This window comes from Salarias fasciatus, chromosome 13, assembly GCF_902148845.1.
Source record: "Salarias fasciatus chromosome 13, fSalaFa1.1, whole genome shotgun sequence".
NCBI classification, from domain to species: Eukaryota; Metazoa; Chordata; class Actinopteri; order Blenniiformes; family Blenniidae; genus Salarias; species Salarias fasciatus.
Genome location: NC_043757.1, coordinates 12,058,205 through 12,086,061, shown reverse-complemented (window position 1 = coordinate 12,086,061; position 27,857 = coordinate 12,058,205). Strand labels below are relative to the sequence as shown.

At 43.9% G+C, this 27,857-nt stretch overlaps 1 protein-coding gene across 3 annotated transcripts in view; it reads right to left on the bottom strand.

Moving 5' to 3' along the window:
- Positions 1–27,857, bottom strand: part of arid4b (AT-rich interaction domain 4B) — a 43,022-nt gene that overhangs the window by 13,384 nt on the left and 1,781 nt on the right. For all 3 annotated transcript variants that reach the window (XM_030105998.1, XM_030106000.1, XM_030106001.1), the window contains exons 2-9: positions 27,080–27,128; positions 17,063–17,173; positions 11,137–11,202; positions 10,665–10,755; positions 8,739–8,818; positions 8,390–8,481; positions 5,672–5,813; positions 4,364–4,443 (exon numbers count right to left, since the gene is read on the bottom strand). In XM_030105998.1, the coding sequence (XP_029961858.1) occupies positions 4,364–4,443; positions 5,672–5,813; positions 8,390–8,481; positions 8,739–8,818; positions 10,665–10,755; positions 11,137–11,202; positions 17,063–17,173; positions 27,080–27,085 (668 nt within the window). In that variant the 5' untranslated portion in view covers positions 27,086–27,128. The remainder of the gene's footprint in view (positions 1–4,363; positions 4,444–5,671; positions 5,814–8,389; positions 8,482–8,738; positions 8,819–10,664; positions 10,756–11,136; positions 11,203–17,062; positions 17,174–27,079; positions 27,129–27,857) is intronic.

The following is a 27,857-nucleotide window of genomic DNA, read 5'->3' as shown; positions in this document are numbered from 1 at the left end:
AATTCATTTAATTGACACAGCTAAATAAGATTTCCTGGATTAAATTTAGCCGACGAAATGACTGATTCATAGATTATGCAAAGATGTGTTAAAATACATTGTACATGATAGAATTTTACAAATTAAAATGTTCACAGGCTGTCGGTATAATCATTGATAAATCAATAAACAGTCTTGACATTATAGTTGACTTTTGACACTTTTTTCTGTCTCTGCACATCAGTGATGTAGACAGGTTTACAAACAGGCCAGTCAAGAAAAATAAAAGGTTAGTGTTTCCACTGTTATGATGGCAACCGCAAGAAAACAATACGCTCTCGCTGAACGCTCCCGTCCACGCTCCGAGTGTGACCTTGCTTTCTCTAAAAACTATTTTCCAAAGCCATTGTTTAGAGAGGAGCGGCTTGCCCACAATGCCAAACTCTCCAGAGGGAGAGCGACCGCGCTGACCCCGACGCCGTGTGGGAGAGAGGTCCCACACGATACCGGTCCTCAAAACACCGAGCAGAGTCACAGCAACTCCCCGACAGCGGCGGAGAAGAGGCCGTCGCGCACGATGAAACGTCAAAGAGCAAACGCTGCGATGGAGAAGCACTCAAACTCCACTTAAGCACAAAAAAGGGGCAAACTGAAGCGATGAGACACGGCAGGAGCTTTTTTAAAGAACGAGGATTCATTCCCAAAAATACTTGCGGCAGGTGAAAAACTTTGTCTCCTCCCAGAAATATCTGCGACAGATCAAACGTCCTATAAGGAGACGAGCTCGCATCACACCCGAGCAACAAGAACGAGACACGCTTTCATTTTTTTTTTTTTTTTTGTCATTCCAGCCATATAAAAGCAAAGGGGAGCAAATCTATAATCCTCATTAAGAACATATGGATTTCTTGTTCCTCTCAGCTTTACATGCAACGTGCTGATTTTAATGAGGGAAAAGAAAAACTGCTTCTGTTGTGACTAAAACCGTTGAGAGGATCCCCCAGCCAGAGAGGAAGCATTTCATAAACGCACCACCTCCGGCTTCTGCTGTGATGCGTCACTTCTCATCTCGACCCTGCAATCAGCTCCAACCTTCACCTGAACCTGACTATTAGCCAAAGTACGAGCGCTGCGACCGCCCGCTCCACACACAGGCCTCCAGCTGCTGATGAAGACCGCATCCAGACTGGTCGTTAGTCGTGGCGGAGCTCAGACAAGAGGTAGCCTTCGGTGGGGCGAACAAACGGCGGATTAATTCATGTCGAGTGTGGGTTACGCTTCTGCCCACATACAAAGAGATGCTGCAGCAACAACAAACCGCCAGCTGAGCACACACTCCTGACAGGACGTCTTCTTTTCTTCGCCACAAACAAAAATCATCTGACTGTGCGGTTCTGTGCCGGGAGGAGGCCGCAGGAAAGCGGCGCCGTCGTGCCTCGACGGTAACTTACGGCTTAAACACAAACTGCGTAACAGTCGGGCAAGAAACACACGAGTTTGTAGGGAGATTTCTAAAGTTGAGATGTGTAATCTGAGTCCTGGTTGTCCAGGAGGCCGCAACCCTCAACTGTTTTTAATGTTTTTCTGTGTGGATCATTTTAGGCTGATTAAATAGTTCATGAATGACATGAAAATGTGATCCACTGTTCAACTGATCCAGATCGCGTAGTGGAGCTCATGTACGAATGCAAAAGTGGCTGGGTCTGTCGGAGTATTTAAACATGCATGAGAGCAGCCCTCCAGGAATAGGCCTGGACATCCCTGAGCCGACCAATCCATCATGGACACCGCTACTAATTTTGTGAAGACACATAATTAGTTCTGAGCAGAGGAACTGATGCCCGAACTGCTCCGGCTGCATCAGGACGGACATCTGAGGCGGAAGTTGTGCCAAATCAAACATGCAGATCACATGATCCGCTGTGGTGACCCTGGAAGGGAGCAGCCAGAGTGCACCAACTCATAATTAATGAGTCCAGAGCAGACCTGGGTGCTGCACGCTGCGTGTGCCGCACACTGCCCTTTGGTTATCCCCGGTCCATGTGGGATCACCGACGAATTATTAATCAAATTACTGTATATGATGCATGCAAAACAACCCGTTTGACATTTAGCTTCGATTTCTTTTTCTTCCAGTGTGTGTGGCTGGTGCCTGTCAGCGTACCCTCACATGTCTTTACCCAATTGTTTTGGCCGGCAGAGCCAACAATCGTCCCGCCGCAAAAATGCCAAGACTGTCGAAACGAATGAAGAATGATGCAAGACGGAAAGTTTCTAACAAGCTGTGGACATCTGAGTAGTAATTTCCACAAATCAATGGTCAGTTTGTGGAGAACACACGGCTGCGTGGAAAAAACAGCTTCTTTTCATATTCATAGGCTGTATTAACGTGTATCTTGTTGCTCGGCTTTGTCCCCTTGAGAAAATGACCCTCCCACTCCCGGTCGTCACAAATCGGCCCTATCAGATCATGTTTTTATCCAAGGGTTTGTTAAGCTGTTAGCTCATTCCAAATTACACATTTGTTCCACCTCACATACTTTTATTGGTTACTTTGGGACTCCACACCTCACTTGGGCAATAGAAAAAGCCACACACTGAAAAGGCCACAGTTCCCCTGTACCCTGCTCTCTGGGACTCAGGATATCTGCCTGTCTGATCACATAGCACTTTTATTCACTCTGATTTTTATCCCCGCTCCCCATTAATCACACTGAGTCGTGACCGCCGCCGTGTTTCTAACTCTGAGCAAGTTTTCAGAGCTTTTTGGCCGCCGCTGCCTTTAATCCACAGCTGAGCTGCTCTCCCTTTTTAATCACGCCTGTCAGGACAGTCCTGGACTCTGCCGCCCCCCCTTTAAAGACAAAAAGTCAAACGGATCACGGACAGTCCTTCCTGAACGAAGCAGCCCGGGGATTAAAGAGGGGCTGCGGGAGCAGGAAGGATAGCCGTAACGTGTATCTCAAGAAATCTGTAACAATTCGGTGAGGAATGATGGGGAGGGCGTTAAGGAAGCAAGCGGAGCTGCTGTATTTTCAATGTTCATGTTCAACAAAGAAAGTTTAATTCAAGAAATCAAATAAATCATCCAGTTCTCTTGTCATTTCACTGATGACTTGCAATCGGACTTTTAATTTTCTTTAAATACGCCCACACACAGTGTGTTATCTGTCAGTGGGGATGTTCGTTTCAGCAGGTGTTCATCTCAACTCGCATGGAATCAGCAAATACAGCTTCATCTGATCTTATAATTTTATATTAAAAAAGAAGTTACTGAGCCAGCTGGGTATTGTTTTCTATTGATAATAAGTACATTTCTTTTAAGTAAACCATTTTTTTCCCTTCAGTTTTTCCCCCAAAAGTCCATTCTTAGGTGAATTTTCTGTCACGCCAACATTAAAAAAGCTGCAGTTCAGGCTGAGTTTTACAGAGAACTGCAGCTATTTAGGAGCTAATTAATCGAGCACATTATTGTATTTTCTTATAACTGACTGCACATTTTTCATGCAGTCGTTCTCATGATTTTCAAAACCTGGGTCAGGATTCAAATTTAGGTCAACTTATTTTCTTCAACCACCATGTTTTCCTTCATTCATACTCATAATGTTTTGTATTTACTAAATGATGTTGATGTTCGTGCTTCCTCGTGCCTCTGCTCTGTTTGGCTTCACCTTGACTTTCACTTATTGTTATGACTTCTGAGTAGGAATGGTTTTATTTTAATCCTGAGTAGTTTCCGAAACATCTGCAAATATGCAAATGTTTTACAGCCACATAATCATGGAGCTGCTTCGTCAATACGTTAAACATTTGTTTTGGCAAAGGCTCCCAGCACATCGATTCAGGCCCTCTGATCAGGACACTTCCTCTCCTGCTGAGTAATTAACAGACTAACCTGTCAACATAAGAACGTTAAGTGCTTTGAAATCATTTCCCGCCAAATCACTTATAAAATGTGATACTGGAATAAATCATTTCTCCAATTATTTTGTTCCTGATAGTCCCCATTAGTACTTTGTGCTGTAAGAAAATATGATTAGAATCATAAAAGTATCTGAAAAAAACAGAAACATAACAATTTAAGATTATGTTGATGAATTTTTGATTTATAACACATGTTCATTTATTTCAGACTTGCTTTTTTTAATTTCATTTTGTAAGTCATGAAAATCCAATATAGTGTCTTAGTTTTTTTTTAAAGGCCCAAATGATCAAAATTATAATTTCAGAAGTGATTGAATGTGCTCATTTATTTATTTTTATGCACCTTGAGTTCAGAATATTAATGAAACCAGATAATTCGTGAAGAAAATAATTTTTGTTTCAATCCATCTTGATGAAGAATAGAAATAAATGTGGCTCAAGGAGGAATATAATCACTCACAATTTTCCATCCTTGAAGGAGCGGACGAAGATGTTGTCCTTCTTCACGGTCATGTCCTCGTGGCAGTCCGGGGAGATGACCTTGTTGCACAGAAACAAGAGACAGTAGAAAGGTCAGATGGGGTGGCGAGTGCGTGTTTGTGTGAGCCGGTGAAATGGAGAAATGAGGAAGGGGGGGGGCTGGAGTGTGAGCGAGTGATTAAAGTAGTTTCATGAAAAGGCCACGCTGATTTATTACAAACCTGCTGCCTGTGAAACAAAAACAAACAAGGGGCAGAGATGAGGAGCGATGTATAAATGGTGTGCGCCCTGCAGGAGTGTGAGACGGCGCCGCTCTCTCTCTGAGAGTGGCTCCACTGCCCGGGTCTCACCCAGAGGAGGCAGCACTGCCGTTATGGAGATCTGATCTCCACCTGGGGTCTGCCTGCTGCCTGCTGCATATAAAGCATGCACAAGCTGGGCTGACGCTTCGACTTGAACACTGTGACTCATATTTGCTCTATGTATCCCCCCCCCACCCCCCCACCCCCCCAGAGGTACAAGTCTGGCTCACACACAGTCCAGTTTTCCATTTATTTGAACAGGCCACTCTCAAGAGGACACCGCTTGTTAGAGTCATGCATCATCTGTTGCATGAGGCATCCACCAGCGTACTACTCCACCCCTCCGCCATACGCTCGCAGTGTAAACAACGACGGCCTGCTGAGCGCTGCACTTCGCTCGGCCGTCACAAGGAGGCGGCACGGAGCTCGGTCCTCAGCAAGCCAAGAACAACAAATCCTGGAGGCGGGGCCCTGCCAGCAGCACAGTTAAAGGGACAGCTCTCCCCACCCTCTCCCATTCTCCCAGCTCCACTTGTAACGCGCAAACAAACAAGGCTTGTCACCATTACACTGTGTGCTCGCGGTGGCTGGGAGTCAGGAGTGGGTGGGGAGGAGAAGGATTGGAAAACACTTTCAACTGATGTTTCACTGCACCGCCGCTCACATAAGCAGTGCGGGGAGATCAAGTCACACGGAGCTTATTCGCTTTAAAATAGGAGTGGGAGCTGTTCAGCTTTCAGAAACGGTTCAACCTTCAGAGGCTTCGGCGCCGCCGCAAGAACTTTAGCGAGGGATTTAGCTGCAGGAAGGTGCAGAAATTACAACATGTTGTATTTGGTGAATCCTGCAGCAAGAGCATAATCCTGCCGAGGCTCGGGTTACATAAGCGGGCGTCTAGATGAAACGGCACAATGCCGGGACTGTACAGGAAGGCCAGAGGCGGTGGTCCCTGTTTCTAACCCAGGGGAGGGAGAGTGAGGGCTCACCAGGGCGGGATACCACGTCGTCTTCTTCTTGTCCCCGGTGGCAACCCCCTCCACGCACACCACCTTGCCAAACAAGTCTTCATTCTGGCGCTGATCGCTCTCCTCTTCTTCACTGGAGGATGAAGACAGCTCCTCCTCTTGACTGCGGGAGGAAATTAACATGAATAAACATCAATAAACATGATTTCTGTGAGTTTAGAGTTGAGGCACAACCTGACAGGTGTGTTCTTGGGCTGCGGGAGGAGACTGGAGATACACAGGTAGAACATGCAAACAAGTGTGAGCCCTGTTCGTGGAACCTTTTGCTGTTTTCAGCTTCTCCATTTATGTCACTTCAACTGAGGCCCTTACAGAGATTACAAATACATCACTGCAGTTCAGAAATAGTCTTGGGGAGTTGTACTTTCGTGAGAATTTCATTTAAGAATGCAATTTTGTTATTTAGAATTATAAATAGTAATTTGTAGCTATACATTCTTTTAATTCACACCATATAATGCACTTGGCCTCTTCTTAAAATCATGGGTTTTGACGGAATACCGCCACAATTTCAGACCGCCAAAGATCATTTTTCTGTACATTCACAGTGAGATGGGATTAAAACTCAGGTATTTTATTCAGGCAATTTAAATGGAATATTTGCTTTTGTCAATGCAAGTAAATGTGGTTCTAAACATATAAATAACTATTTAAATAGTGTTGCGCGGATTTACTCGGTACTACTACCTCTATTGTAATCCCATACAATTCAAACAAGTAGTTTACACCAGAATTCCTTCACTCCTTCGCCTTCTGTTTGAAATGAGAAGCTTTTGGATGATATTAGCTTATGCTAATTGTTCAAATATTTACTGAGAAATTAATCAGGTTAGTGAGAAAACAATCATCCAACTAGTAATTCCACCGCTTGTATTTAAACGGACGAGCTGTGAGACTGTAAATATTTCCGACAACAAAATATGTTTTTCAATAAGGGAGACTAGTCGCCGTTCCAAAACCTAATCCGATTTAATGCAGGAAGTGTTGACATTTAATTGAGAAAAGTGCTGCCAACTTATCTCCCTTTAAGCATCTGTGAGCAACACTGCGTGAGCGGAGGAAAAGTGAATGGTGTCTCAGATTAAAGCCATGATTTCTGCTCACCAATCATCTTTTTTTTTTTCCTCTCTCTCTCTCTCTTCCTATTGCTATTCAGCTAGAAAACATCTCCGGAGGACAATACGCCCTCTGTGCACTTTCTGCTCTTATCATTATGTGGCACGGTGAAACATCGGGCTTGCTCTGCTGATGAGCTCCCTCATCAGGATCAGCGTTTTGACGAGCGCCGTCGATCCGTCATCCTGACGCTCTCGCCGGCGGAGCTCCGACCGCGGCCGGCACGCGCTCGGCCACGATCGTGTGAGCAACGCCGGCAGGCAAACAGATCTTCATCCTGGTTTTTTTTTTTTTTTTTTTTTTTTAATTTCTCAGTGGGCCGGCTCACAGCACAACTCTAAGTACATACACACACACACACACACACACCGACACACACGGTCTGGCACGACTCAAGAGCAGTAAATCAGCCATGCTGCTGCTGCTGCTACTACTACTATGACGACAACAACAGCAAAGCTGTGAATCAAAGTCATGAGTGAAGCCTGCAAAGTCCTGAATGAAAGCGAGAGAGAGAGAGACCATCATTCATTTAGAAAACGCTCTTCTCCACATGCTGACTCTCAATGCAGTGAATGTTTGACAGAGTAATTTGACGGAATGGCTCAACAACATGAGAAATCACCGTATTTGTTTGCCAGCAGTGTTTAAGGTCTGTGGTGGTGCCATGAAAATGATTTTCATGATTTAACAAAAAAGACGAACTATGTCTTTAAATTAATAAAAACCCACAAGCCTTTTTTTTTTTTTTTTTTTTTTTTTTTTTAATTTAAACAAAATATGTGGTTCAAATGACCTTTTACAATCACTCATCTTTGAAACCAAAAACTGTTTGAGTAGTGAGTCACAAGGATTACACTCACTACATTAACACACCTCTTAAGTCTGTGCCTGCTGCCTGGCTACAGTGAAGCTCTCGTCGGAAACTGCAAACAACACCTAACTAATGGCGCCAGAAATATTTGGTTGAAGTGTATGATTTCAAAATGCCATGCGGCTGCATTTCACTGCCGAACATCAACACAACAGGTGTCACAAGACATGATAAACACACAAAAAAATTGTGTTATTTTTAATTTCAGTTTCAATGTCGGGGCTGCAGAGAACGGCCCCAAACTCCTAGTTCTACAATTTCTTTTTTACGTATGATGGCTGAGATAGTATCAGCACATAGGAAGACAACAGGCCCGCGGTGGTAATGTTACAGCGGGGGCCGTTCCGGGTCAATGCTGCATCAGTCTCTGGAGTAATATTGACTTTTCTCGGGGTGTCATTAGCAGAGAGTGTCAGAAAATAACATTATACAACCACGAGCCCTCCGTTCAGCACAGAGGAGCCACACTGAAAAAAAACCCCTCAGCAGTTCCTATTCCCAGATGAGTAGTGTGCCGTCTCCCAGGAGCGGGCACACCGAGGCATTAAACACGCACTGGAACATTCGAGTCAAAGAAATGAAGGAATAAAGACAACATGCAGCGGGACCAACATCGTGCTAACACACACACTGAGGAGCTGGGTGGTGTGTTTAAGGACGACGGACAAAGATGGAGGACGGGCACTCACATGGGGTTCGATCGTCGGCCGCGGTTGCCCTTCTTGCCGATGACGGGCGTGCCGAAGTGCTCGGGGTTGGTGAGGGGGAGTCTGTCGAGCGTCTGCGGAGGAGACAAACAACATCAGAGAGCCTCAGTGACGCCTTGTCGGACAAAAGTTTCACCCGGGAGTAGAGCTTCAAGTCTCTTCATGAGCGCAGGTACAAATAGATTTAACCAGTGAGGCAGGCACTTCTTTTTTCTCTCTGCTGGAGATGAACTAAAAATAGAATATATAAACACATGTGAAATAAGCTTTGTTTCTCTGGAAAGCGGGGAGATGAGGCTGGTGGAACGCTGCAGGACAGCACAGCACTTGCCTCGCTCTCCGCGAAGTGACGCGCTCCTTTCAGGCAGAGAGAGGAACGCCTCAGGGTCTTCTCGTCGCCGTCGTCAAACACTGCAGAGATTGGAATCAAACTGTTAGGCCGCTGTATGTAGGACAGGAGTCCACCAACACACACACACACACACACACATACACATACACACACTTCAGTACCAGCAAACTCCTGTGTCAGTTCCAGAAACTCTTCTTGCTTTACTATATGTTAAAAACAAATTATATTGGCCTTTTAAAGCTCAGATATCTCCTCCGACAGGCACTGACGGAGTCGCTTTCAGCCCACAGCTTCGGTGCAACTTCAAGGACCCCACTGCAAAACACCCAGCGAACTAAATGGCAAAGCGAGAAGAGACGTGGAAAAGAGTCGGGAGGATTTAGGGGTTTCATTTATGCATTAACGGATATCCTATCTGTCTATCAGCAAATCTCTATCGACTCACTCTCGCTGGCATCAAACAGAACTAAACGCAGACACAGGAAGTAAAGACCTCCCGTTTACTTTTAACTACTGCGTCGCCTCAAAAAAAAAAAAAAAAAAAAAAAAACAAACCCCAAATTATTCATCGCTCAAGTGTGTTTGGCAAGAACAATGAGGGGGGGGAAACACTTGAGGTAACTTCAGCAGTGAGTTATGTTTTTGTTTTCCCATCAGTAAAAGAGGAAGAATGAAAAATGTGCCAAGATGAGTGTTTTCAAAACAAGAGAAAACCCCATGGGTGCTCTTAAGTGACGGGCGGCTGCTGAGAGACTGCTGAGCAGCAGCATATACGCCGCACACACTCTGGATTATTCAGCTCGGGAACGCCGAGGATCAGAGGCAAATAATCCTCAACGTTTATTACATCGATTTTCTTTTGGTCCCTGTGTGAGTTCCACGCTACTTCAGGTAATTAGTAGACTAGTAGTTAGAGTTAGACTTAGCCAATGAATCATGATGATCCATCATTTAAAAGCCTAACGACAGGCGGATTAATGAAGAGAGTTAGTTGGACCCCTGCGTGCAGCGTTAGCCTACACTTATTACAACGTTGTACAACACAGGAGGATAACAGGTCAAAAAATGTTTGAAATGGTTTAGGACCGCATCAGCTGGATATCAGCTAAAAATAAGACTTTATAAAAGAGTTCTGACTTTATGAAGTGGGAGGCTGCGGCGTCGGGTGGATTACCGATTTCACTTTTCCCTTTCATCATCAGCTACTTTTAACAAGCTGCATTCACAACCACCATACCTGAGAGTCAAGAAATAACGCTTCAAAATGTCACTGCATTGAACACTGCTGCAGCGCGAGGAGAACAGGAGATGTGATGATGTTGTTCAGTATTTTGATCACAATGATGTTAATGTCTTTTTGCTTCCAAATAACAGTTCTCTCCCTCTTTCCCCAAATTAACACCAGCTGAGAATGGGCCATTTTTTTCTAATTTATTTTGTTTTGTCCTTTTTTTCATTACATGCTCAGTGATTCTGAAGCAGAACACTTGTTGTCTTTAGTTTTGATCACATCTCAGCATTTTGTGCGTCTGCACTCTGACCACCAGCTATGGAATAATTAGGGCTGGTTAAATTAGTTAACGGCACACATTTTGTGAAGTGCAATTAATGTTGCTTTTCTCTGCACGGCATGAATGCACCGCGCACGGAAACACATGCACACATGTAAAAAAAACAACAATCAAAAGTCACACAAATCTCAGTTCTGCACGATGGTTATCTGCACTTTACAATCTGATCTGAAGGAATGTTTTTACAATGAATTTTATAACATCCTGAGATGAATGAAAACACACACACACACACACACCACTCTGATGATTGCCAACAAGCGCTGACATTGTTATAAAGCAAACACAAGCCTTTGAGAGAAGAGGAAAACCAGGTGATTTGTTATTGACTTACCAACAGTATATATACTGGCGTCGGTGAGCTTATTGATTGTGGCTTCCTGGTAAACACCGTCCTGATTCTTCACCTCCACGACAGCACCCACCTGGGAGACGGACACCCTGCTGTTATACGGCATGTCACATCTCTAATTGGCATTATTTTCTAATGATAAATCTAATGATGTGTTCCCAAGTAATGAGACGACCATATTGCTGCAACAAGAGCCTTAATTGACTGAAATTAAATTGTGGAGCTGATGCTTCACTGCCTGATGCTCCCGTGCTTTTATTTATTTATTTTTTTTTTTCATGCACCGTGGGACGAGAGGAGCCAGCTACAACTGACGGGGCATTTATAAAAGAAGGATTTGAACTGCACACAAAGAGGAGGAGAAACAAGAGTTGGAGCCAAGGACAATTAAATAGGATGAGGGACATTAAAGTGAAATATAACAATGCATCAGTGTTGGTTGTTCCTGCTTTACCTTCAGAGGTCCTTTGATGTTTTCATCGTGAACCTCGGCCGTGGACAGATCTGGTTTAAAGGTCACCTGTGGAAGTGAGGGAGTTAAAGGAGAATCAGTAATGAGAATAAGCATCCTTTCCCTAAAGACCTGCCCGGGCCACTCATCAATTACCCCCGTCACAGGGGCGGCCCACTACTGTTAGCACGCTCCAACTTTCCCCCGATATTCAGACTGTGGCTGATTTCTGGCTTCATTCGTCAGCTGGTGACTGCGCTGCATCTGCTGCTGCCAACTGCGCTCTGCTGCGAATGTTAGGGCGCCGCTAAGTGACCAACCCCTACCCCCCCCCTCCCCCCTCCCTCCCTCGCTGCATCCGCAGCCTCCCCTGAGCGAGCCACAGCAGATAATAATCTGATCATGCTGGGGTAATCTGGCATCTGCATGGCAACCTGGCATTACTGCCTCAGAGAGGGGGCCGCACACAGAACACACACACGCACACACACTCACACTCCGAGCTATCTGCTGTGACAAATTTTTTTCATGGAGCGAGAGTGAGAAGATTCGAAGCCGCCATAAGCGCAGAATCTGCTCAGCGCGTTACGAAAAGCTCCGGTTGGTCCATATATGAAAGGGCACATGTGTTCCCTCGTCGCTCCTCTGGGAAATTAAAGCTACAGTTTCTGAGCATGTGCAGGTAACACAGTGACATAATTATGAACGCGGTTCGCCTTCATCAAATGTGATTCTGTGGAGAATCAAGTGACGGCTGACAGAACAGGGGAACGGACAGGTAGCTCTTCTCGTGCTCGTCTGTCACTGTTAACTGGATTTGGGACGAATATTAAGGCCGCAGGACATTTCATCACAACACCAACATTTCTAATATACATGTCAGAATATATTGAATGATCTGCAATACATAGCAGGTGCGTTTCCATTCACTATGCTCAGCACGTCGACATGTATGACAAACCAAACGGAGACCGGCCGCCTTAGATTGCGCTGACAATTTCTCTTCATCATTTCAACAAAACATGATCAATGGTGTAAACAGGGAAGAAGTCAGGAGCGCAAAAATCCAAAAGATCAAGAAAACTGACTTAAAACAGCAAATTGAACAGCTGCTCCGCTTCTGAAACACTGCTGAAGGGGATGCCGTTGTGATTATTAGGAGAAAGAAGGAAATAAATTAGGTCAATGAAGAGAAGAGGCGCCGTCACTTGGAAGTACACCACTCAAACCACAAAGACACTGCAACACTGCTGTTATGGCGTGTTTGGTTAATATGACACAGCTCCACTGTTTACCTTATGTAACTATAACTTGTCAACTGCTGATATGATATCTAAAAGAATTCATTTTTTTAAATAAGAATGAACAGAGAGCATCATAATGGAGATCTGGCACAGTGCAGAAGCTGTTTAAATGTCATAGTATAAGTTGGGCTTGGCAGCAGCTCTGCAGGGAGTTTGCACATTCTCCCCTTAGATTTTTTTTTTCCTTGCACTCCAACACTGAATTGGATAAATCCACATCGAAGATGGAAGAAAGAACTAATTATTACAGAATCCCTGAGGAGCTCCGTAGTCGAGAAACACAGACGATTTCCACCAGTGTGTCTCATATTTGTAACGTGAGCTTCTCGATCCCGCCAAAAACACACAGACTAATACTGGAAAACTGCCAGGTGGAGAAAGTTGAAGTTATCTTAGAGAAAGTAGCACAGTTCCTCACTCATCGCAAATCTTCTGACGATTCCTCAGCCATAAAAGCAAAAATAAGCCCAGTCAAGTCGTAAGCGGGTTAAGCACCACGTATCTGGAAACGAGCCTGCAGGTAATGAACTCTCATAAGTTTCTCCCGAGCTGGATTGGAATGTAACGGCAAAAAACAGCAATCGAAAAGGGAGGCGGGAGGATGAAAGAAAAACATACAGTAAAGATGCTGTGAACTGTCTGCTAATGAAACGGGAGGGAAGAGAAAGGAAAGAAAGGGCTTCCCGAGGCAGCGTCTCATCAGTCAGCTCCTGCCCGGCGGAAGAGAGGAAAGCCTTTCCTCACAGAGAGAAGCAGCAGGCGCCGAGGGAGGGCGACTCTCTCCGTCCAAAACCTGGGCTAGAGAGCATCAATAACACACCGCCGTCCTGACAGCCCGAACAGGGAGCTCGGCCTCTGCTGAAGTCCGTAACTGTACACGCGCGCACACACACACACACACACCGCAGCCACTTAGAGAAAACAAATATTGGAAGAAGATATGGAATCAGATCTCTGATAAAAAAAAGAAGAAAAAAAACAGCCTCGGTCCAGCAAATTTATGTTATCCGAACAGGTTTATTGAACCCTCGCAGTCCTTTGTGCACCCCCCCCCTGTAAAAAGCTGTAAGAGATCTCTGGGAAGTTTCGCTACACTAAAATTCACAGCAGTTTTCATAATTCAAAGTGCGGGGCTGTTATGTTTTCTGTCTGCCCAGAACGGCAATGTGAAGCAAACACTGATCTTGATTTATCCCAGTAAAGTCTGACTGCAGAGATATTCTGTGGTTTCTGGCTGCAAAGAGACAAAGAGACTGCAGTTGTTCCACTTGTTTTTCTCTGTATTTACTGCTCCTTTTACCCCACATCAATAAGACCTTCCACTGTTATGATTTCACTTGCTGTTTGCCTCATTATTATTTCATGGAGTGCTGTGGTGAAGGGGCATCGGTTGAAAATTAGTCCGTCGCCACTGGCACCTTTTTAATGTTCCCAGACTTCGTGAAGAGCAGGATAAGCCACACTAAGAACATATTTTTAGCTCAGATGAATTCACTCCTACAATGAGATTGTATGTAGATATAATTCGTCTAACCATCTATTCAGACTTCTGCATCACCTGGATATCATTCATTTGATTTACAAAAGATAGAAAAGCTTAAACTACAGTTTCAGGTCAACATGGTCAAGTTTTGGCTGCTGGAAGTCATCGACAGCTGTTTTCCGAGCTCATTATTTTTCCAAAAGCACCCCATCATCATCATCTTCACATAAACAGGAACAATACAGCATTTTCTGAACGCAGACCACCGCACATGTGCACTCCAGTCATCGTCAACAATCCTTCTGCACATGCGTGAGAAGATCAGCAATGACATCTGCAGATCCAAGAGTCGTGCATGTGCCACTCGCTCTCAATTTAACAACACTTCTGACAATAAAGTGCACATTTGCGACGGCGTCACTTGGATCAGTCGAGCAAAATTGCAACAACTCAAACTGTGTTCCCTCGTTTAAGTGCGAGGAAGTGGAAGTGCATTTCAAAATTGTTGAAATTTAACAAACTTTATGCTGAATTGAGTCTTTTAAGAGTCTAATCTGGAGAGAAACACTGTGGCAGACAGGACTTCAGTTTGCTGCTTCCTTGTGTACGCGATTTCTGCAGTGTGCATGTTCTCACAGACTCACCCTCACAGCGGGCTTTTAATGCTATTTCACTTGCAATGTGCTGGCTAGCTTTCGCTGCTGCATTTGAACTTCATATCTGCGGTTCTGTTAAAGGTCTCAGTATTCTTCTGTGTGTTCCCCACCGGACAAATTAGGAATAACTGTGACTTTTATGGAGAATTTGCAGTTAATGGTCAGTTTCAGCTTGGGGGCTGTATGTCTGATATAATTGCTCTAACGGTTTGATAAAAATGTCTTTTTTTCCCCCTCCCAATTCCTTGGAAATGTGTGAACCCTGCTTACATTAATGTGGTTGTGTTGTAGGTTCATGTGAAAGATGACCTATAACTTGAGGTGCAGAAGGTTTTAGATACATTTAGATGATCCCAAACACAACATGACAGATTTCTACAAAAACAGTCGATCGTAAGAGCAGAATTTATCATTTGGAAGATAATTACTTTTTTTATGCTCATACATGTTTTATGAAGAGGAAAAAAAGCTCCACTGTTTCGAGCACATGCAACACTGGAGCGTTTTGATGGAATTTATTGTTGTGTGAAACTCTAACTGAAGCATTCAGATGTTTAACAACGGTCTGCATCGGCTTGAGAGTGACCAGCGCACACAAAAGCTGCGGATACACAGAAGCATCAAAGAAAGAAAGGCTGAAATGCAACATATGCATTCTAGGTTGCTATTAAAATCTCCAAAAGCAGTTTAAATTCAGCCATTACAGCTACATTTATAACAGAAATTCATCAAAGCAGCTATTTAATTAATATTCTGCAAGATATTCATTGATTTTTAATCATTCGTTTAGTTTTATTTACTTGCTACAAGATAAAACCGTTGTGTTTGGACGATAAAAAACAGATTTCATAATGAATAAAATTTCACAGGGCTCGATTACACTCATTACATTTTGTAACTGATCCAGTGTCACCGCAACAAACAGCTTCACTAATAAACCAGCATGTCAGTTCGGGGATAAATGAAAGGAGTCACATTCAAATGAGTAATCATTTCTTACATAAAGCCGATTATTCTGAACCAACGCAGAAAAAAAAAAAAAAGAGGTGCTCTCAGTGTGATGATAAATGAAATTACATCCACAAGTGCTCTGATAATGCAGCTAGTTAATGCATCACTACACTTCAACGTCTAAATGAGAGCATCGTGGATATCGACAGTTTGTGAATGAATGGAAAAATTCCTGCAACGCGCGTGAAAATCCTCTAAAACTACATGAGAGATTCGACCGGCGGTGCAGCACTAATTCTTGGACGCGGTTCTCGTCACTGTGTCACGGGGTGAGTCCCGACTGATCATACGTGTGCTGGATCGCTCACAGCGACTGATTCTGGCATGCCGCTAATTGACTTCTTACAGGTCCTCTTTTCAGATCATAATCAGAAATAAGAGTGTCGCGCAGAGGCCTGAGAGTCACTAAAAGACACCGCCGCCATATGCCGACAGCCGACGACAAGCAGACGGAGATTAATGAAGCAAAAAGCTAAAGAGGAACTCATTACAGTTGAATATTCAGACTCTCAACAACCACTGAATAATTGCTATCTTTCAACATTTGTATAACAGAGCTCACATCACAGCTACCCCCACCAAAAAAAACAAACCCCGCACTCAGCCAATTAGCATGCTAATTCATTTATGAGCCGTGGCGGTCCTATTAGCGTCATTTTAACCCACATTACTAAAACTAAGAACATCTCCGGATGTACTTTTTCCACGTTGTTTGTCCCTGTCGATAATTTAAAAAAGGGCACGGCGTTTGATGGCTTCAGGTGGTGCGTCGCGAGGGCAGGACGCTGCTTCTCCTTTGTCTCTGCGAGGGGGAAACTACAGTGCATCGACACAGAGGAAAAGCCAGCATCCAATCTTTGTTCCTCCCACACACTCCAGCACAACGAGAGACAAGCGATCTGTCTGTATTGTATTATCCAGATGCTCTGATCCCACTGGGAAATGAGATACTGTACTTGGTGTATCGCGCACCGCCTTCATCAACCGAGCAGAAGACAGTGGTTGCACCTTCTTCCAGGCGCCGTGTGGATGACGAGGGAACCCGGCGTGCTCCGCCAGATTGCATCTGCCACCGCTGGGCCTCTGATAAGAGTTTCCAACCATGTGAGCAAGTACTGAAAATCTGAACCAGGTGGTGGAGCTCCGGTGCGCGGGCAACACATTAGGATTCGAGAAGAATTCTATTCCTGTCAAATCTGGCTGAATGTGAACGACTCTGACGCTCCGATCACCCCGAACGGCGTCTCCTAAACGCTGCCATCTCCAAACCGATTGCTCTGGATGCACAATAAAAGCTGCTGTCTGTGATCTTGATTGCAGGACCCTTCACATGAAGACAAAAGCCCCCTGGCCCTGCTGCAGTCCACTTCACACACACACACACACACACACACACACACACACACACTCAGACACACACAGACAGATCATTAATTTTTAATTGTGGATGGCGAGCACTTTGAAATATGACTTACCTTGGCCTTGACTAGCCTCTTGGCAGTCTTAATCTTGGCTTCGCAGAAAGCCCCTCGGTACTTGGCGCTCACATCCGTCCCTACTGTCAGGTAGGGGGGCTCCTCCAGAGTCTGAGGAGAGAATGATCAAATAAAATAAGTGAGTTCAAAGCCTTTTGTTACGTACATATATATAGCTCGGCGACACAGGTGTGATCTCTCAGCTGAGGCAGGGGGACGCAGCACACAGGCAGAACGCGGGTTACGCCAGTGACGCGAAAACCCACCCGGCTCAGTGATTCATCCACGGAAAACACATACCATCTGCTCTGGGTATTGGAAAACAAGTCTCGGAGGGAGCAAACAAAAAGGCCACTTCACTACTGCTTTGATGACTACAAAAAAAAAACAAAAAAAAAACGGAGCTATCTGAAACACACAGCACCATCTTGTGTCATCGCTGGATGTTTATCAACCCCCTCCCCTCCCACTTTCCCCTCAAGAACAAGCTTTGCAGAGGGGTCGTGTACACAGGGAAAACACACTCCGTGTGTGTGGATTTTGGGGGGGGCAGATGACGACGCTCGCAGTGCAAGTAACGTGGAGATGAATTAACCGAGGGTGTTTCACTAAGACTTGGGCAAAGGCCTAACCCAACAGCGGTATATTTAGACAGCCTTTCAGAATAAGGGCCGAAGCGGGCCACGCTTCCTTAATTCTGACTGCACAGATTGTTTTAGGAAGTGATCTCTCCTCCAACGTCCACAATTTCAAACACAATTTATGTGCAGCAGACAAACACATCAGCTTTCATGAATGAATGAGGACTATAAGCAACTCGCAGGAAGAACACCGGTTCAACTCCTTTTTTCTTCCGTATTAAAAAGCAGACCGCTTGAACTGCTTGGGAATGTATTTCGCAGCGTTCCTGTTTCCCTTTCGTTTTCAGCAGATAAAGATCAAACCGAAGCTGTGGTGACTGCTCATGACAGTTGTACATTGTTCCCACGAGCGAGGCGAAGACTGCACCGCCTGCCCCTTCCAGCTAAAAACCACAGCGGCATTAAACACTACTGGAGGCAATGAAGAGGAACTAATCACCGACACCAGCTGCTGTGGGCCTGCGTGGCACATACTTGTGTCATGACTGAGCCGCCTCTGGAGCGGCTAAAGCGCACGGCTGAGAACTATTTGCAGGTTTCCTTGTTTCTAATCGTGCCGACTCCGATTCCATCGAGGTGTTCCTTCCCTTCAGTGAACTTTCCAAAACTCAATCTGATGTTTGTTTGCTGTAACCTTTTTGTGCTCCGAGCACACCGGCTGACACGACGGACCTCCTGGCTGCTGCCAAGTAAACATTTCAACCTTTTTCCTGGCATGTGAGCAAACCCTGGAGTGGCATGAGAGAGAAAGTGAAGGTTCAACCGTTTTATAAAGGAGAATCCTGAACAGATTTGGGACTTTTTTTCCCGTTTTTTTTCCCCCCCAGAGTGCAAAGCACTTCAGATACACAAGCATTAGTTGAACACTACACACAATTTTCTCAAGCAAATCCTAGTAGAGGAAAGTCAGCTTGTGTGTTGCAAGATTCTGGAAACAACACTATCAGCACGGTTATATGTTGAGATCATTTTTATATTGAAAAGCTTATAATGCAAACAACAAACATTTCTGCAGTAGAAACAGTGGAAAAGTCAATAGAGCTGTTAAGTAAATGGCTATTTACACTGGTGGAAAAAGAAAAAAACAAAACAGGTCTTTAAATTACTTATCAACACAACTGGGTTTTGAACCCAGGCCTCATGGGTAGGAGGTTAGGTTTTACCTTGTGAACCACAACAGGTTCCAGGACTAAAAACAGACACTTAGCTCCAACAGGAAACACTCAATTATTCAAATAAATCAAACTGCCAATAACAGGATTCTTCACACTGGTCAGACAAATTTTTTTTATTCTTTTTTAAGTCGGGACACACTCGTTTCAAAAATCAATTTTTTAAAATGTTATTTTAGAAAACATTTAGAAAAATAGAAAAGAAATAAAAAGCCTCCTAATTTTGACCATTTGGCAGAAAAGGTATCATTGCTTTGTGGCTATTTACTTTCAGCGTGGTCTGCGCCCCTTCGGCAATCTTTGAAGCATCAAAACACATTAAAATTCAGTTTGTGCACATACAGGAACATTAAACGTCCGGTGTGCGGTGCTCCCCATTGTTTTCACTTAGCAAAGACAAGCCCCATGCTGCGTCTGCATTTGGTACCTGGCGGGAAACTGTTGAACATTTCAAATAGAAATACTCGTCACAGTTTACTATGATAGTGTTTGTTTCATACTGCAGCGGACAATGAAATAAAGATATTATAGCGATGGTATTTTAACAGCTACAAGTGTTTTTATGTAGGCCTGCAATAGAAGTGACTATCCAGAATAAGGAAATAAGGACATAAGGAAAAGGTTTTGACTTCATAACCCTAAAAGAGGAAAAAGTCACTCAGGAATGACATACTGAATCTGCACCACGATGAAACCACCACTGTACTTTTTTAACAAACGCTGTAAGACTTCATATCTCATGTATCTATTTCCCTCCTGTGTCGTATCTTTCACTATTTTATCAGTCAGACTGAAACAAGTGGCAATTGTGGCAGTAGCTCCAATGATAAAACCGCAAAATCCAATCTGACAGGATTTAATTGTGAGACATTAACAGAGGTGGAGATCATTTTGATATGCAATCTGGTGGTGGTGGTGGCGGTGGTGACTGGAAACCAATGAATCACAAACCGTTCTGCAGTAAACCGCCGTCTAAATGAACACAGACCGAGTCTGGCTGTCAAGCAAAAAGATGCTGAGCTGGATATAAAAGCAGATGCAGTAGAGAAAAGTAAACGTAAGAATGGTAGCCAATCCAGTTTATTATTGAGACAGAAGAGAAAGATATGCAAGGATGCTCTGTTGACGTGTACGTAAAGCTTCACTTTTTTTTTTTTTTTTTTTTAAACCAATTTTTTACTTAAAGAACACAAGCAATTTTGTAACAGTCTGACCAGACCCCTGATTAGTTCTTGGTGCAGTCTGAGCACCAGTTGCCTCAGCCAGCGCCTGGTTACCAGCAGCAGCCCTTTCCACCGGCTCCCCAGCTCTCCTGTCAGTCACAAAGCTTGCCCATTGTTCCTGCTCCTCTTTTATACTGATACTCCTCTCATATTTCCAATAAAAAAAAAAAAAGTCACACATGCAGGAGTCAGACAGGGCAGCCTGGGTTATCTTGACAGGTGTGGCAGCCGAGCATCCACAGCCTAACAAGGCGGCAGGGGTAAGAACGCCCTGTTGAGGGCTGAATCACATTTGTCATGCTCACATTCCTGTACAAATAGAAGGCAGTTTGTTGTTTCCACTGATAATTTCCCGCCTGCCTGCATCCAGCTACCACTATGAAAGTAAATTCCTTTCCTGTGTCCAGACTGCTCTTTAGCCTACAGCTGTCTGGAGTAAAACAGACTACGTCTTGTTGTTATTGCATGTTTGAGCGCTGAATGACAGACGATATTTACCCCCACTCAAGAAGAACGGCGGCGCTCAGGAAGGCGGAGGTCCTGCGGTCCTTGGGCAGCATCCTACTTCACACTCAAAATAACTCAACACGAGCTGCTTTGCACCCAATACTCCGTTACAGAGCAGGGCTGTTTACCAAACGCCTCAAACGTCAACCCGGCTAACGCATGTAACACTAACGTAACGATGGCGGTAAGCAGTAGAAGTAGAATCGAGACCGGCTCTCTGGCTACTTGCCGAGTGCTACTGATGTGGAAAACACTCTCCAGGCACATGTGCCTGATTAAACACATACAAATGTGACTTGGCGTAGACCAGCAAAGCACACCTGCGGCTGGAGTGGAAAAAAGGAAGTTGGGAAAAAAAAAAAGGACCTTGACTCTTTGGAAAATTGTGATGAGAGCTTCTTGAACACATCACATCTGAGAGAAAATGAAGATGCTCTTGTCATGATTATAAAGGATGATTTATTAAAAGTACGGTGATATTAGGTAATAAATTCACAAGTGTGCATGCTATAAAAGCTTTCTGGGAGATGGATTAGGCTGCAGAGCATCAGTGTCATGAGCCATGAAGCACTTCATTCATGGATGTTGGATCTTACACACAGCTTAAACCGGGTGTGATGCTGGCGACAGGCGATCCAAATCTCACTTTGTGTTCGTGGAACAAAGCAGGAGCCGCTGCAACATTAAGTCAGAACGTTGATATAAATCAAACTTCGCGAAAACAAAGCACAATGGAGAGACACTGGCAGTGGCAGAACGGGATCGCTTTCTGCTCAATCCAGACTCCCGGGCCATGAAAAATTTAACAGCAGACTCCATGGATGAAAATAAGATGCTGCTTATGGAGCATTTCTTGGACGGTCTGAATGACTACAGCAGTTTCGTTCTACATCTCAGTAAAAAGAGGCTTCCTGGCAGCGATCAGAAGGTTAAAGCTGGTGCACTGGTGGGATGATGATACGTGTGGGCTCACTCTACATCAGACATGAAGGGAGGGACTCCCGCAACCCCGCGGGACCGCTGAACAGACAGACACAAGCAGCTTCCCGGGGATGCATGCAGATTTTTGAAAAACATGAAGACACAGCGCATATGGTGGGGTTTCCTCGTCTGGATCCGAGCAAAAGAAAAACTTATGATTCATTTCAGTCTAGTTTGTTTTTGCTTTTGACCTGAAAATTAATCTTTTGGAACAAAAAGGTGCTTAACGACATACTTAAGAGACTAATTTGATCAACAATGCCATGTGCAGGTTAAATATAAACCTGGGAACATGACGTTCAGTCTCCCAGACCTCGCCAAGAGCGTCTAAAATGTCTACAGAAGTCAAAAAGGCAGCAGGAATTTCTCTGATGTGCACATCTACCGATACCTGCAGGTCGGGGATTATGGCACCAGCACTTGTCACTTCCTGTGTTTGATTCGTTTTGATTCCTCCGGTCTGCGCTACGTTCATACTTTAATTGACTCAAACCAACCACGGTTTGTTTGGAAACCAGCCAGATCCGGCTTTTCGTCTTGGTTTGCATGTCAGCCGTGACAGGAGTTATCCTTCCTTCAGCGAACCGGACCAACAGAGCAACTGAATCAGAGTTTTAATCAAACCACACCTGTTGAGTCAGAACACACCCTAACATTCACTTGTTCCAGTTTCTTCAAACATTCATTCTGGCTTTCATTCAAGAGAATGGATCCAGTTTCTAAGATTAAAAAAAAAAAAACAAAAAACAGAACTCCTTCTCTGCTGAACTCTAACCTCGGATTTCACATGGTCAGTCAAACAACAGTGCAGTCATGTGCCTGAACATGTTTATTGATGAATCATGTATACAAGCTCAGTTTTGTCCACTACTGTTCACAGCCTCTGACTGCTCACATTATGCTCACATCAAGACTTTTAAACTCTATTTGCTGGACTGACTCGACTCCAGCCGATCCATCCATCCTCAGAAGCCTTTTGGGAATTTTATGCGGATATCCGCTATATTCAGATATATTCCAGAGTCGAGTCAGAGGTTTGTTTTAACACCATTACATGTATTAAGGCCTTCAGCTGATTTTCTTTGGGAATCATTTGTATTCAGAAATGCCACCAATTAACCATAAATCGTGACACCACGCCTCTTATATAAATAGATTTTCCTCACATTTCATAATCATGGCAAAGAGATGAAAAAGATGAACTTTTATTGAACTGAAACACTTGCCAGCAGGTTGACGCAAACCAGAAAACATGGTTTGGTACATTTAATGTTGGGAAAACCATCAAAAGAATAAATGCTGCCTGGGATAAGGTAACCGTTGCAAAAAAAAAAAAAAAAAAAAGGTCTAAAGTGGGAATTGAACCCCACTTTCCCAAATGGGAGGCAAAACTACTGCCACTGGACTAAAGGTGCTGATTACACCTCCTGTGATTCTCTTCATCTTTTCTATTTGTACTTTCACTTTTCTACAGCAAGTTATCATATGTAAGTCTGGTCAGCGTTAAACGTTAATGCTTAAATTTACATACTTTCCTATGCACAAATACAATTTATAAATTCAATACTTTGCATGGGAATGCTCGTATGAACGAACACATCTGTGCATGTGCACAGTTCATGAATGAGGCCACAGAACTCAAAGAGCAGGGATACTCAATCTTTACATCAGGGCCAAATTAAGAAAACTGCAACTGGACTGTATTCTAGAACAGTAAATAACTTATCCCTTTCATTTTTTACTTCAGCACATAGCCAAGTTTCAAAAGCTATAAATGACAATATCAAGGCTTTATGTCCATGACATATTTAATCAAATCAAAATGCCACTTTTCTCTACGTGCACAAAAAGCAACTCTCATATAACATTTGACATCCAACTCCCCAAAAATTGTTTAATAATCCATCAAGACATGAATGAAACAATCATAAATGAGTTATTAGCTTCCTAACACTCTGTCACACATTTCCAACATGAACTTTTCATTAATCTCACAATAAACCACAGGGTGGAAATAAAGCATGGCGTCCTCATCACAGAAACATTCAATTTAACTTGATAATCATGCATGATGTGATGATCAACAGTGTCTGTGCAGTCCAACATGCATAATTGAGAACAGAACAGGGTTGTGAGTACAAAATCAAAAGTTGACATTAAAACACTCCAAATACAATGTTTCATGAAATCCAAAACTCAGCTGAATCAAGACCAAAAATAAGAAATCATTAACGTTCAGTGGAATACACTATGAATGTTTTAATTAGTGTACAAAACAGCAGAACATTCAGGAGCAACACAGCATGACAGAAATATTGCAAACAATCGTTTTTGACCCATTACATTGTAATTTAATGAATAGGCTCGTAGACTGAACAAAGAAACAGGCAAGTGGCACGCAGGAAAGAATTAAGCTCCCTCCCAGCCTGGCTCACACGTACAATAATCCTGCTGTGAATCACCTCTTTGTCCAAACCAGAGTCACAACAGTTCCAGAGACTGGTGCTTCAGCAGGAGTTGCCTTGGCAATGCCATGGCAGCTTTAAACAAGACACGCACACAAAAAAAAATTATCTTAGCCTTCGTTTGCACATCTTTTCACTACAACTGAGGGAAGCCAACTAATCTTCTCGCTGGATGATCAACAATCTATTAACTGAATTATACAGAGATATAAATTCTTCTATTGTCATCTCTAAAATTTAAAGAATCTCCCACTTGATCTGTCACATTAATTTGAATCTCTTAACTTTTGTGACATCAAAAAGAAATATCACATCATATATTTAATGGCAGCAGCAGCAGCATCAGGAGGCACACCTGCCTTGGACACTGAGCAGTACCCAACCTGCCGTGGTGTTCTGACCGGCAGAGATGAGTAGAATACACACAGCCGACCATCGCTACGGACAGCTCCGGCTCCTCTAAATGCGGGAATCACTCAGCTGAATGTGTTTCACTACCACAACAGAGCAATTGTCTTAGATGAGCAGCCTGGAAACACACTGCTTTAACAACGGAGTGACTGTGGTCAGATACACAGTCACTACTGCATTTTTAAAAACACAGAAAGCTTCCACATCCTTCTATTTTCACAGGCTGAAAAGTGCACCAGTTGATTATATGCAAATTATTCAGAGGTGAAACATTTTTGGAATCTTTCTTAAAGTTTTGTATGTTGTACAAAGTGAAGCCCTGGACTTACTGAAAGCAACAGTCACAGCTTATAGCCGCACGTGCAGATTACACCACTGTGTTAGCAAGGACGAGAGTGGAGATGGATGTCATGGACAAGACTGTGCTTGAATTTGAAACGAGAAAATATTCAGTGTGCGTCTCAACTGCTGGTAGTTAAATTCAATTTGATTCAATTCAGCTTTATTTAATAGCACAAAGTACAACGCAGTCATTTCTAGGCACTTTTACAGACTTGACTCTTTCAGTAGCAGCTCGAAGGTTTAGAGCAGTTGATCCAGGACTGGGATTAAAGCAGAGTGAGGAGCAGATGAAGGGAAGCTGCAGACCATAAGCCTAAGTGACATTGAATGCTAAGTGAACATAATGAAAAGTTGTCCTCGTTACAGAGCAATTTACAGTTTGGGCATCAAGCAGATGCTCCTACACAGAACTGTAAAATAAGTGGGTTCTCCTCCAGCGTCACTGGAGCCAGACAACTCGAGGCACGATGAAAACAACAAATGTGTTAGAATGTTAAACGGAAACTGCCAACATGAAAGCATCACTCCTTTTACAACTGCTGTGAACATGCAACTGAAAGCATAACAATTGTGTAATAGAGGAAGCGCGATGCAACTTCAGACACCGACAGCTACAAAAGGTCACTGGCACAAACACCGAAACAATCAGTTAATGTCAAGCATGAAGCTTTATATATTCATATTCAGTGTATTAAGCGCAAATAATCTGCAAAACACAAATTCCTGTGGAAATGCATATTTACAACCAGCCTACACTTATAGACTAGGCTATTAATTTAATCATGACACGGTTTGTTTATTACAAAGCAATAACAGAAAAAAAGGCCTTTGTCATGTAAATTTATAAATGCTGTCATGTTGCTGACGCCTCTGAACTCTCTGAAGCATCCTGTACTCCCAGTGGGAGGTTTCCAGTGTGACAGCATTCAGACGCATTTTTCACCTCCCTCCAACTTCCCAGTTACTCATGAACACACCATTATTGCACTCCAGTGTATTTCTCGTCATCACAATTCCACTCCCTTCCTGTGACATAAACAAGTCATTATATAAGCATAAACCATTCCGTGGTTCAAGTAAGCATCACCAGAATGCCAGACCATGCATGCTCACAGAGAAAAATCCCAAGTAAACAAAGTGCAAATGATATTGATATGAGAGTGAAGTTTTTTTCGCATTATCTCACACAGAGGCTGTGCCATCTATTTTCACACCCGATGATGCTTTGGGCTGTAATGTAATTGGGTACTTTGCTGGGTTGTTGACATACCCATTAGGGGGTAGTGGTATAGTCTGATTAACCACAATAAACATAACACCATTAGCAGCAAAGTGACAGAGAACAAATCATTACTAGAGCTGCTTTTAATGTGTCCACCGCGAACACTCCAGTCGCAAAGTTCACCAGGGGTGCTCACACCTTCTCTTTGCCTCCTGTTGTCCCACGACTTTGACATGCTATGTGCACTATAGCATTTATACAACTAAAATGTACTCCTTAAAACACCGTCTGCCCCCAAAACTCGTGCATGTGATGCCAATTTGATTGAAAATGAAACCAGCCTCCAGGTTATGACACTACATGTGGCTCACATGGCAACAAATGACAAACTCAAAACACAGAAGCCTGAAGGCACTGCTGCAACAGTCACAACTGTGATCCAGAGACATTCTGAGAAAAGATTAAATAGCTCCCATCACAGCATCGTTCTCAAACAATGACAGCTGTGGGATCCGCAAACTGAATAAGACCACAGAAAAAAAACGACGACGGAGTTTCTGAATATTTCATCAATTGCACAGCTCATTCATTCTGTTATTCATATATGCGCCACACCTTTAGTATGAGTTTAGATCCTACATCACTGCCTGTCTGTGCCCTGTCGTGGTTTATAATTCAATCAGACTGCAGAACAAAGCATAACATCACAATCACAGCTTCCAATTTGTGTTTGGGAACACAGCTGAAGCCACTGGAAACTCAATATCATGCATATCAAACAAATGTATTACTCTGGCCTTAATCCAAGACACGTGTCAGCTTGAGCAAGACCAAAATATAGACTGATGGAGGCTGCTTTAAGCCCTGTTTTCCGAAACAAAGAGATAGAAGGTTGCATTGCATTTTCAGGTAGCATATATTCTGTTGGGGCTCCAGTTCACAGCTGAATGACAATGAGCTGCACAAGTAGCAGAGATGTAAAAAGAGTTTCGTGTGGCACTGACTGAACACACAGTAAGGAGAAGGGGGGGTGGGGGGGATGAATGAACATACCTTCATCTCTCTATGAGTCCTCTTGGTGACCAGTGTAACGAATCCGACGCTGAAAACAGAGGATGAAGAAGCTGTTAGGCATTTCACAGAGTGCCAACTTCAGTCTGCCACAACAAAACACCATTATGTTATGATGACATCACTTCTTCTGCTGCTGCTGCCGCTGCTGCTGCTACACTGCTGGATGCCATGAAGGAGCTGGGCGGCAGGCGCATGTGGGGGGGAACAACACAGCGCGTGCACATGAAACATCCTCTCACGGATCGCCGTGTTCTTACATCCTGGATTACGGCTGAGACAGACTCGCTCCGGACCGGGCAAAAGCAGACGGAGAAGGGTGTGTGTCTGTGTTGCGTCTGCGGGGAGCTTTCGAGCCACATTCCCCAGAAATATCCGCGCTGCAAAGTAAACCTGTGCGAGGCTGATCACTCTCATTCGCGGAGAGCTCCTTTAAGCCGTTTATGTAATGCCCGGTGCACTGTTTAGTCAGGGAGACGAAAAAAAAAAAAAAAGAAAAAAGAAGGCAGGCGGAGAGAAGCTTCCTCCGAGCACAGGCACACGGATCAGGTAGCCGCCGGGCTCGGTGTGAACGGCGCACGGTGCTCGGTGCTCTGGGTACGGCAGCGTGGTGCGCCGCCTGCCCGTCTGCAGCGCACCGACTGTACCAGCGCTACAGCAGAGGATGACGCCATTTCTGTAGCTGACAGTCGGCTTTAAAAAAAATAGAAAAAGAAAAAGGAGAACACTTCAGCACGCCAACGCCGGAGAAATCGCAAGG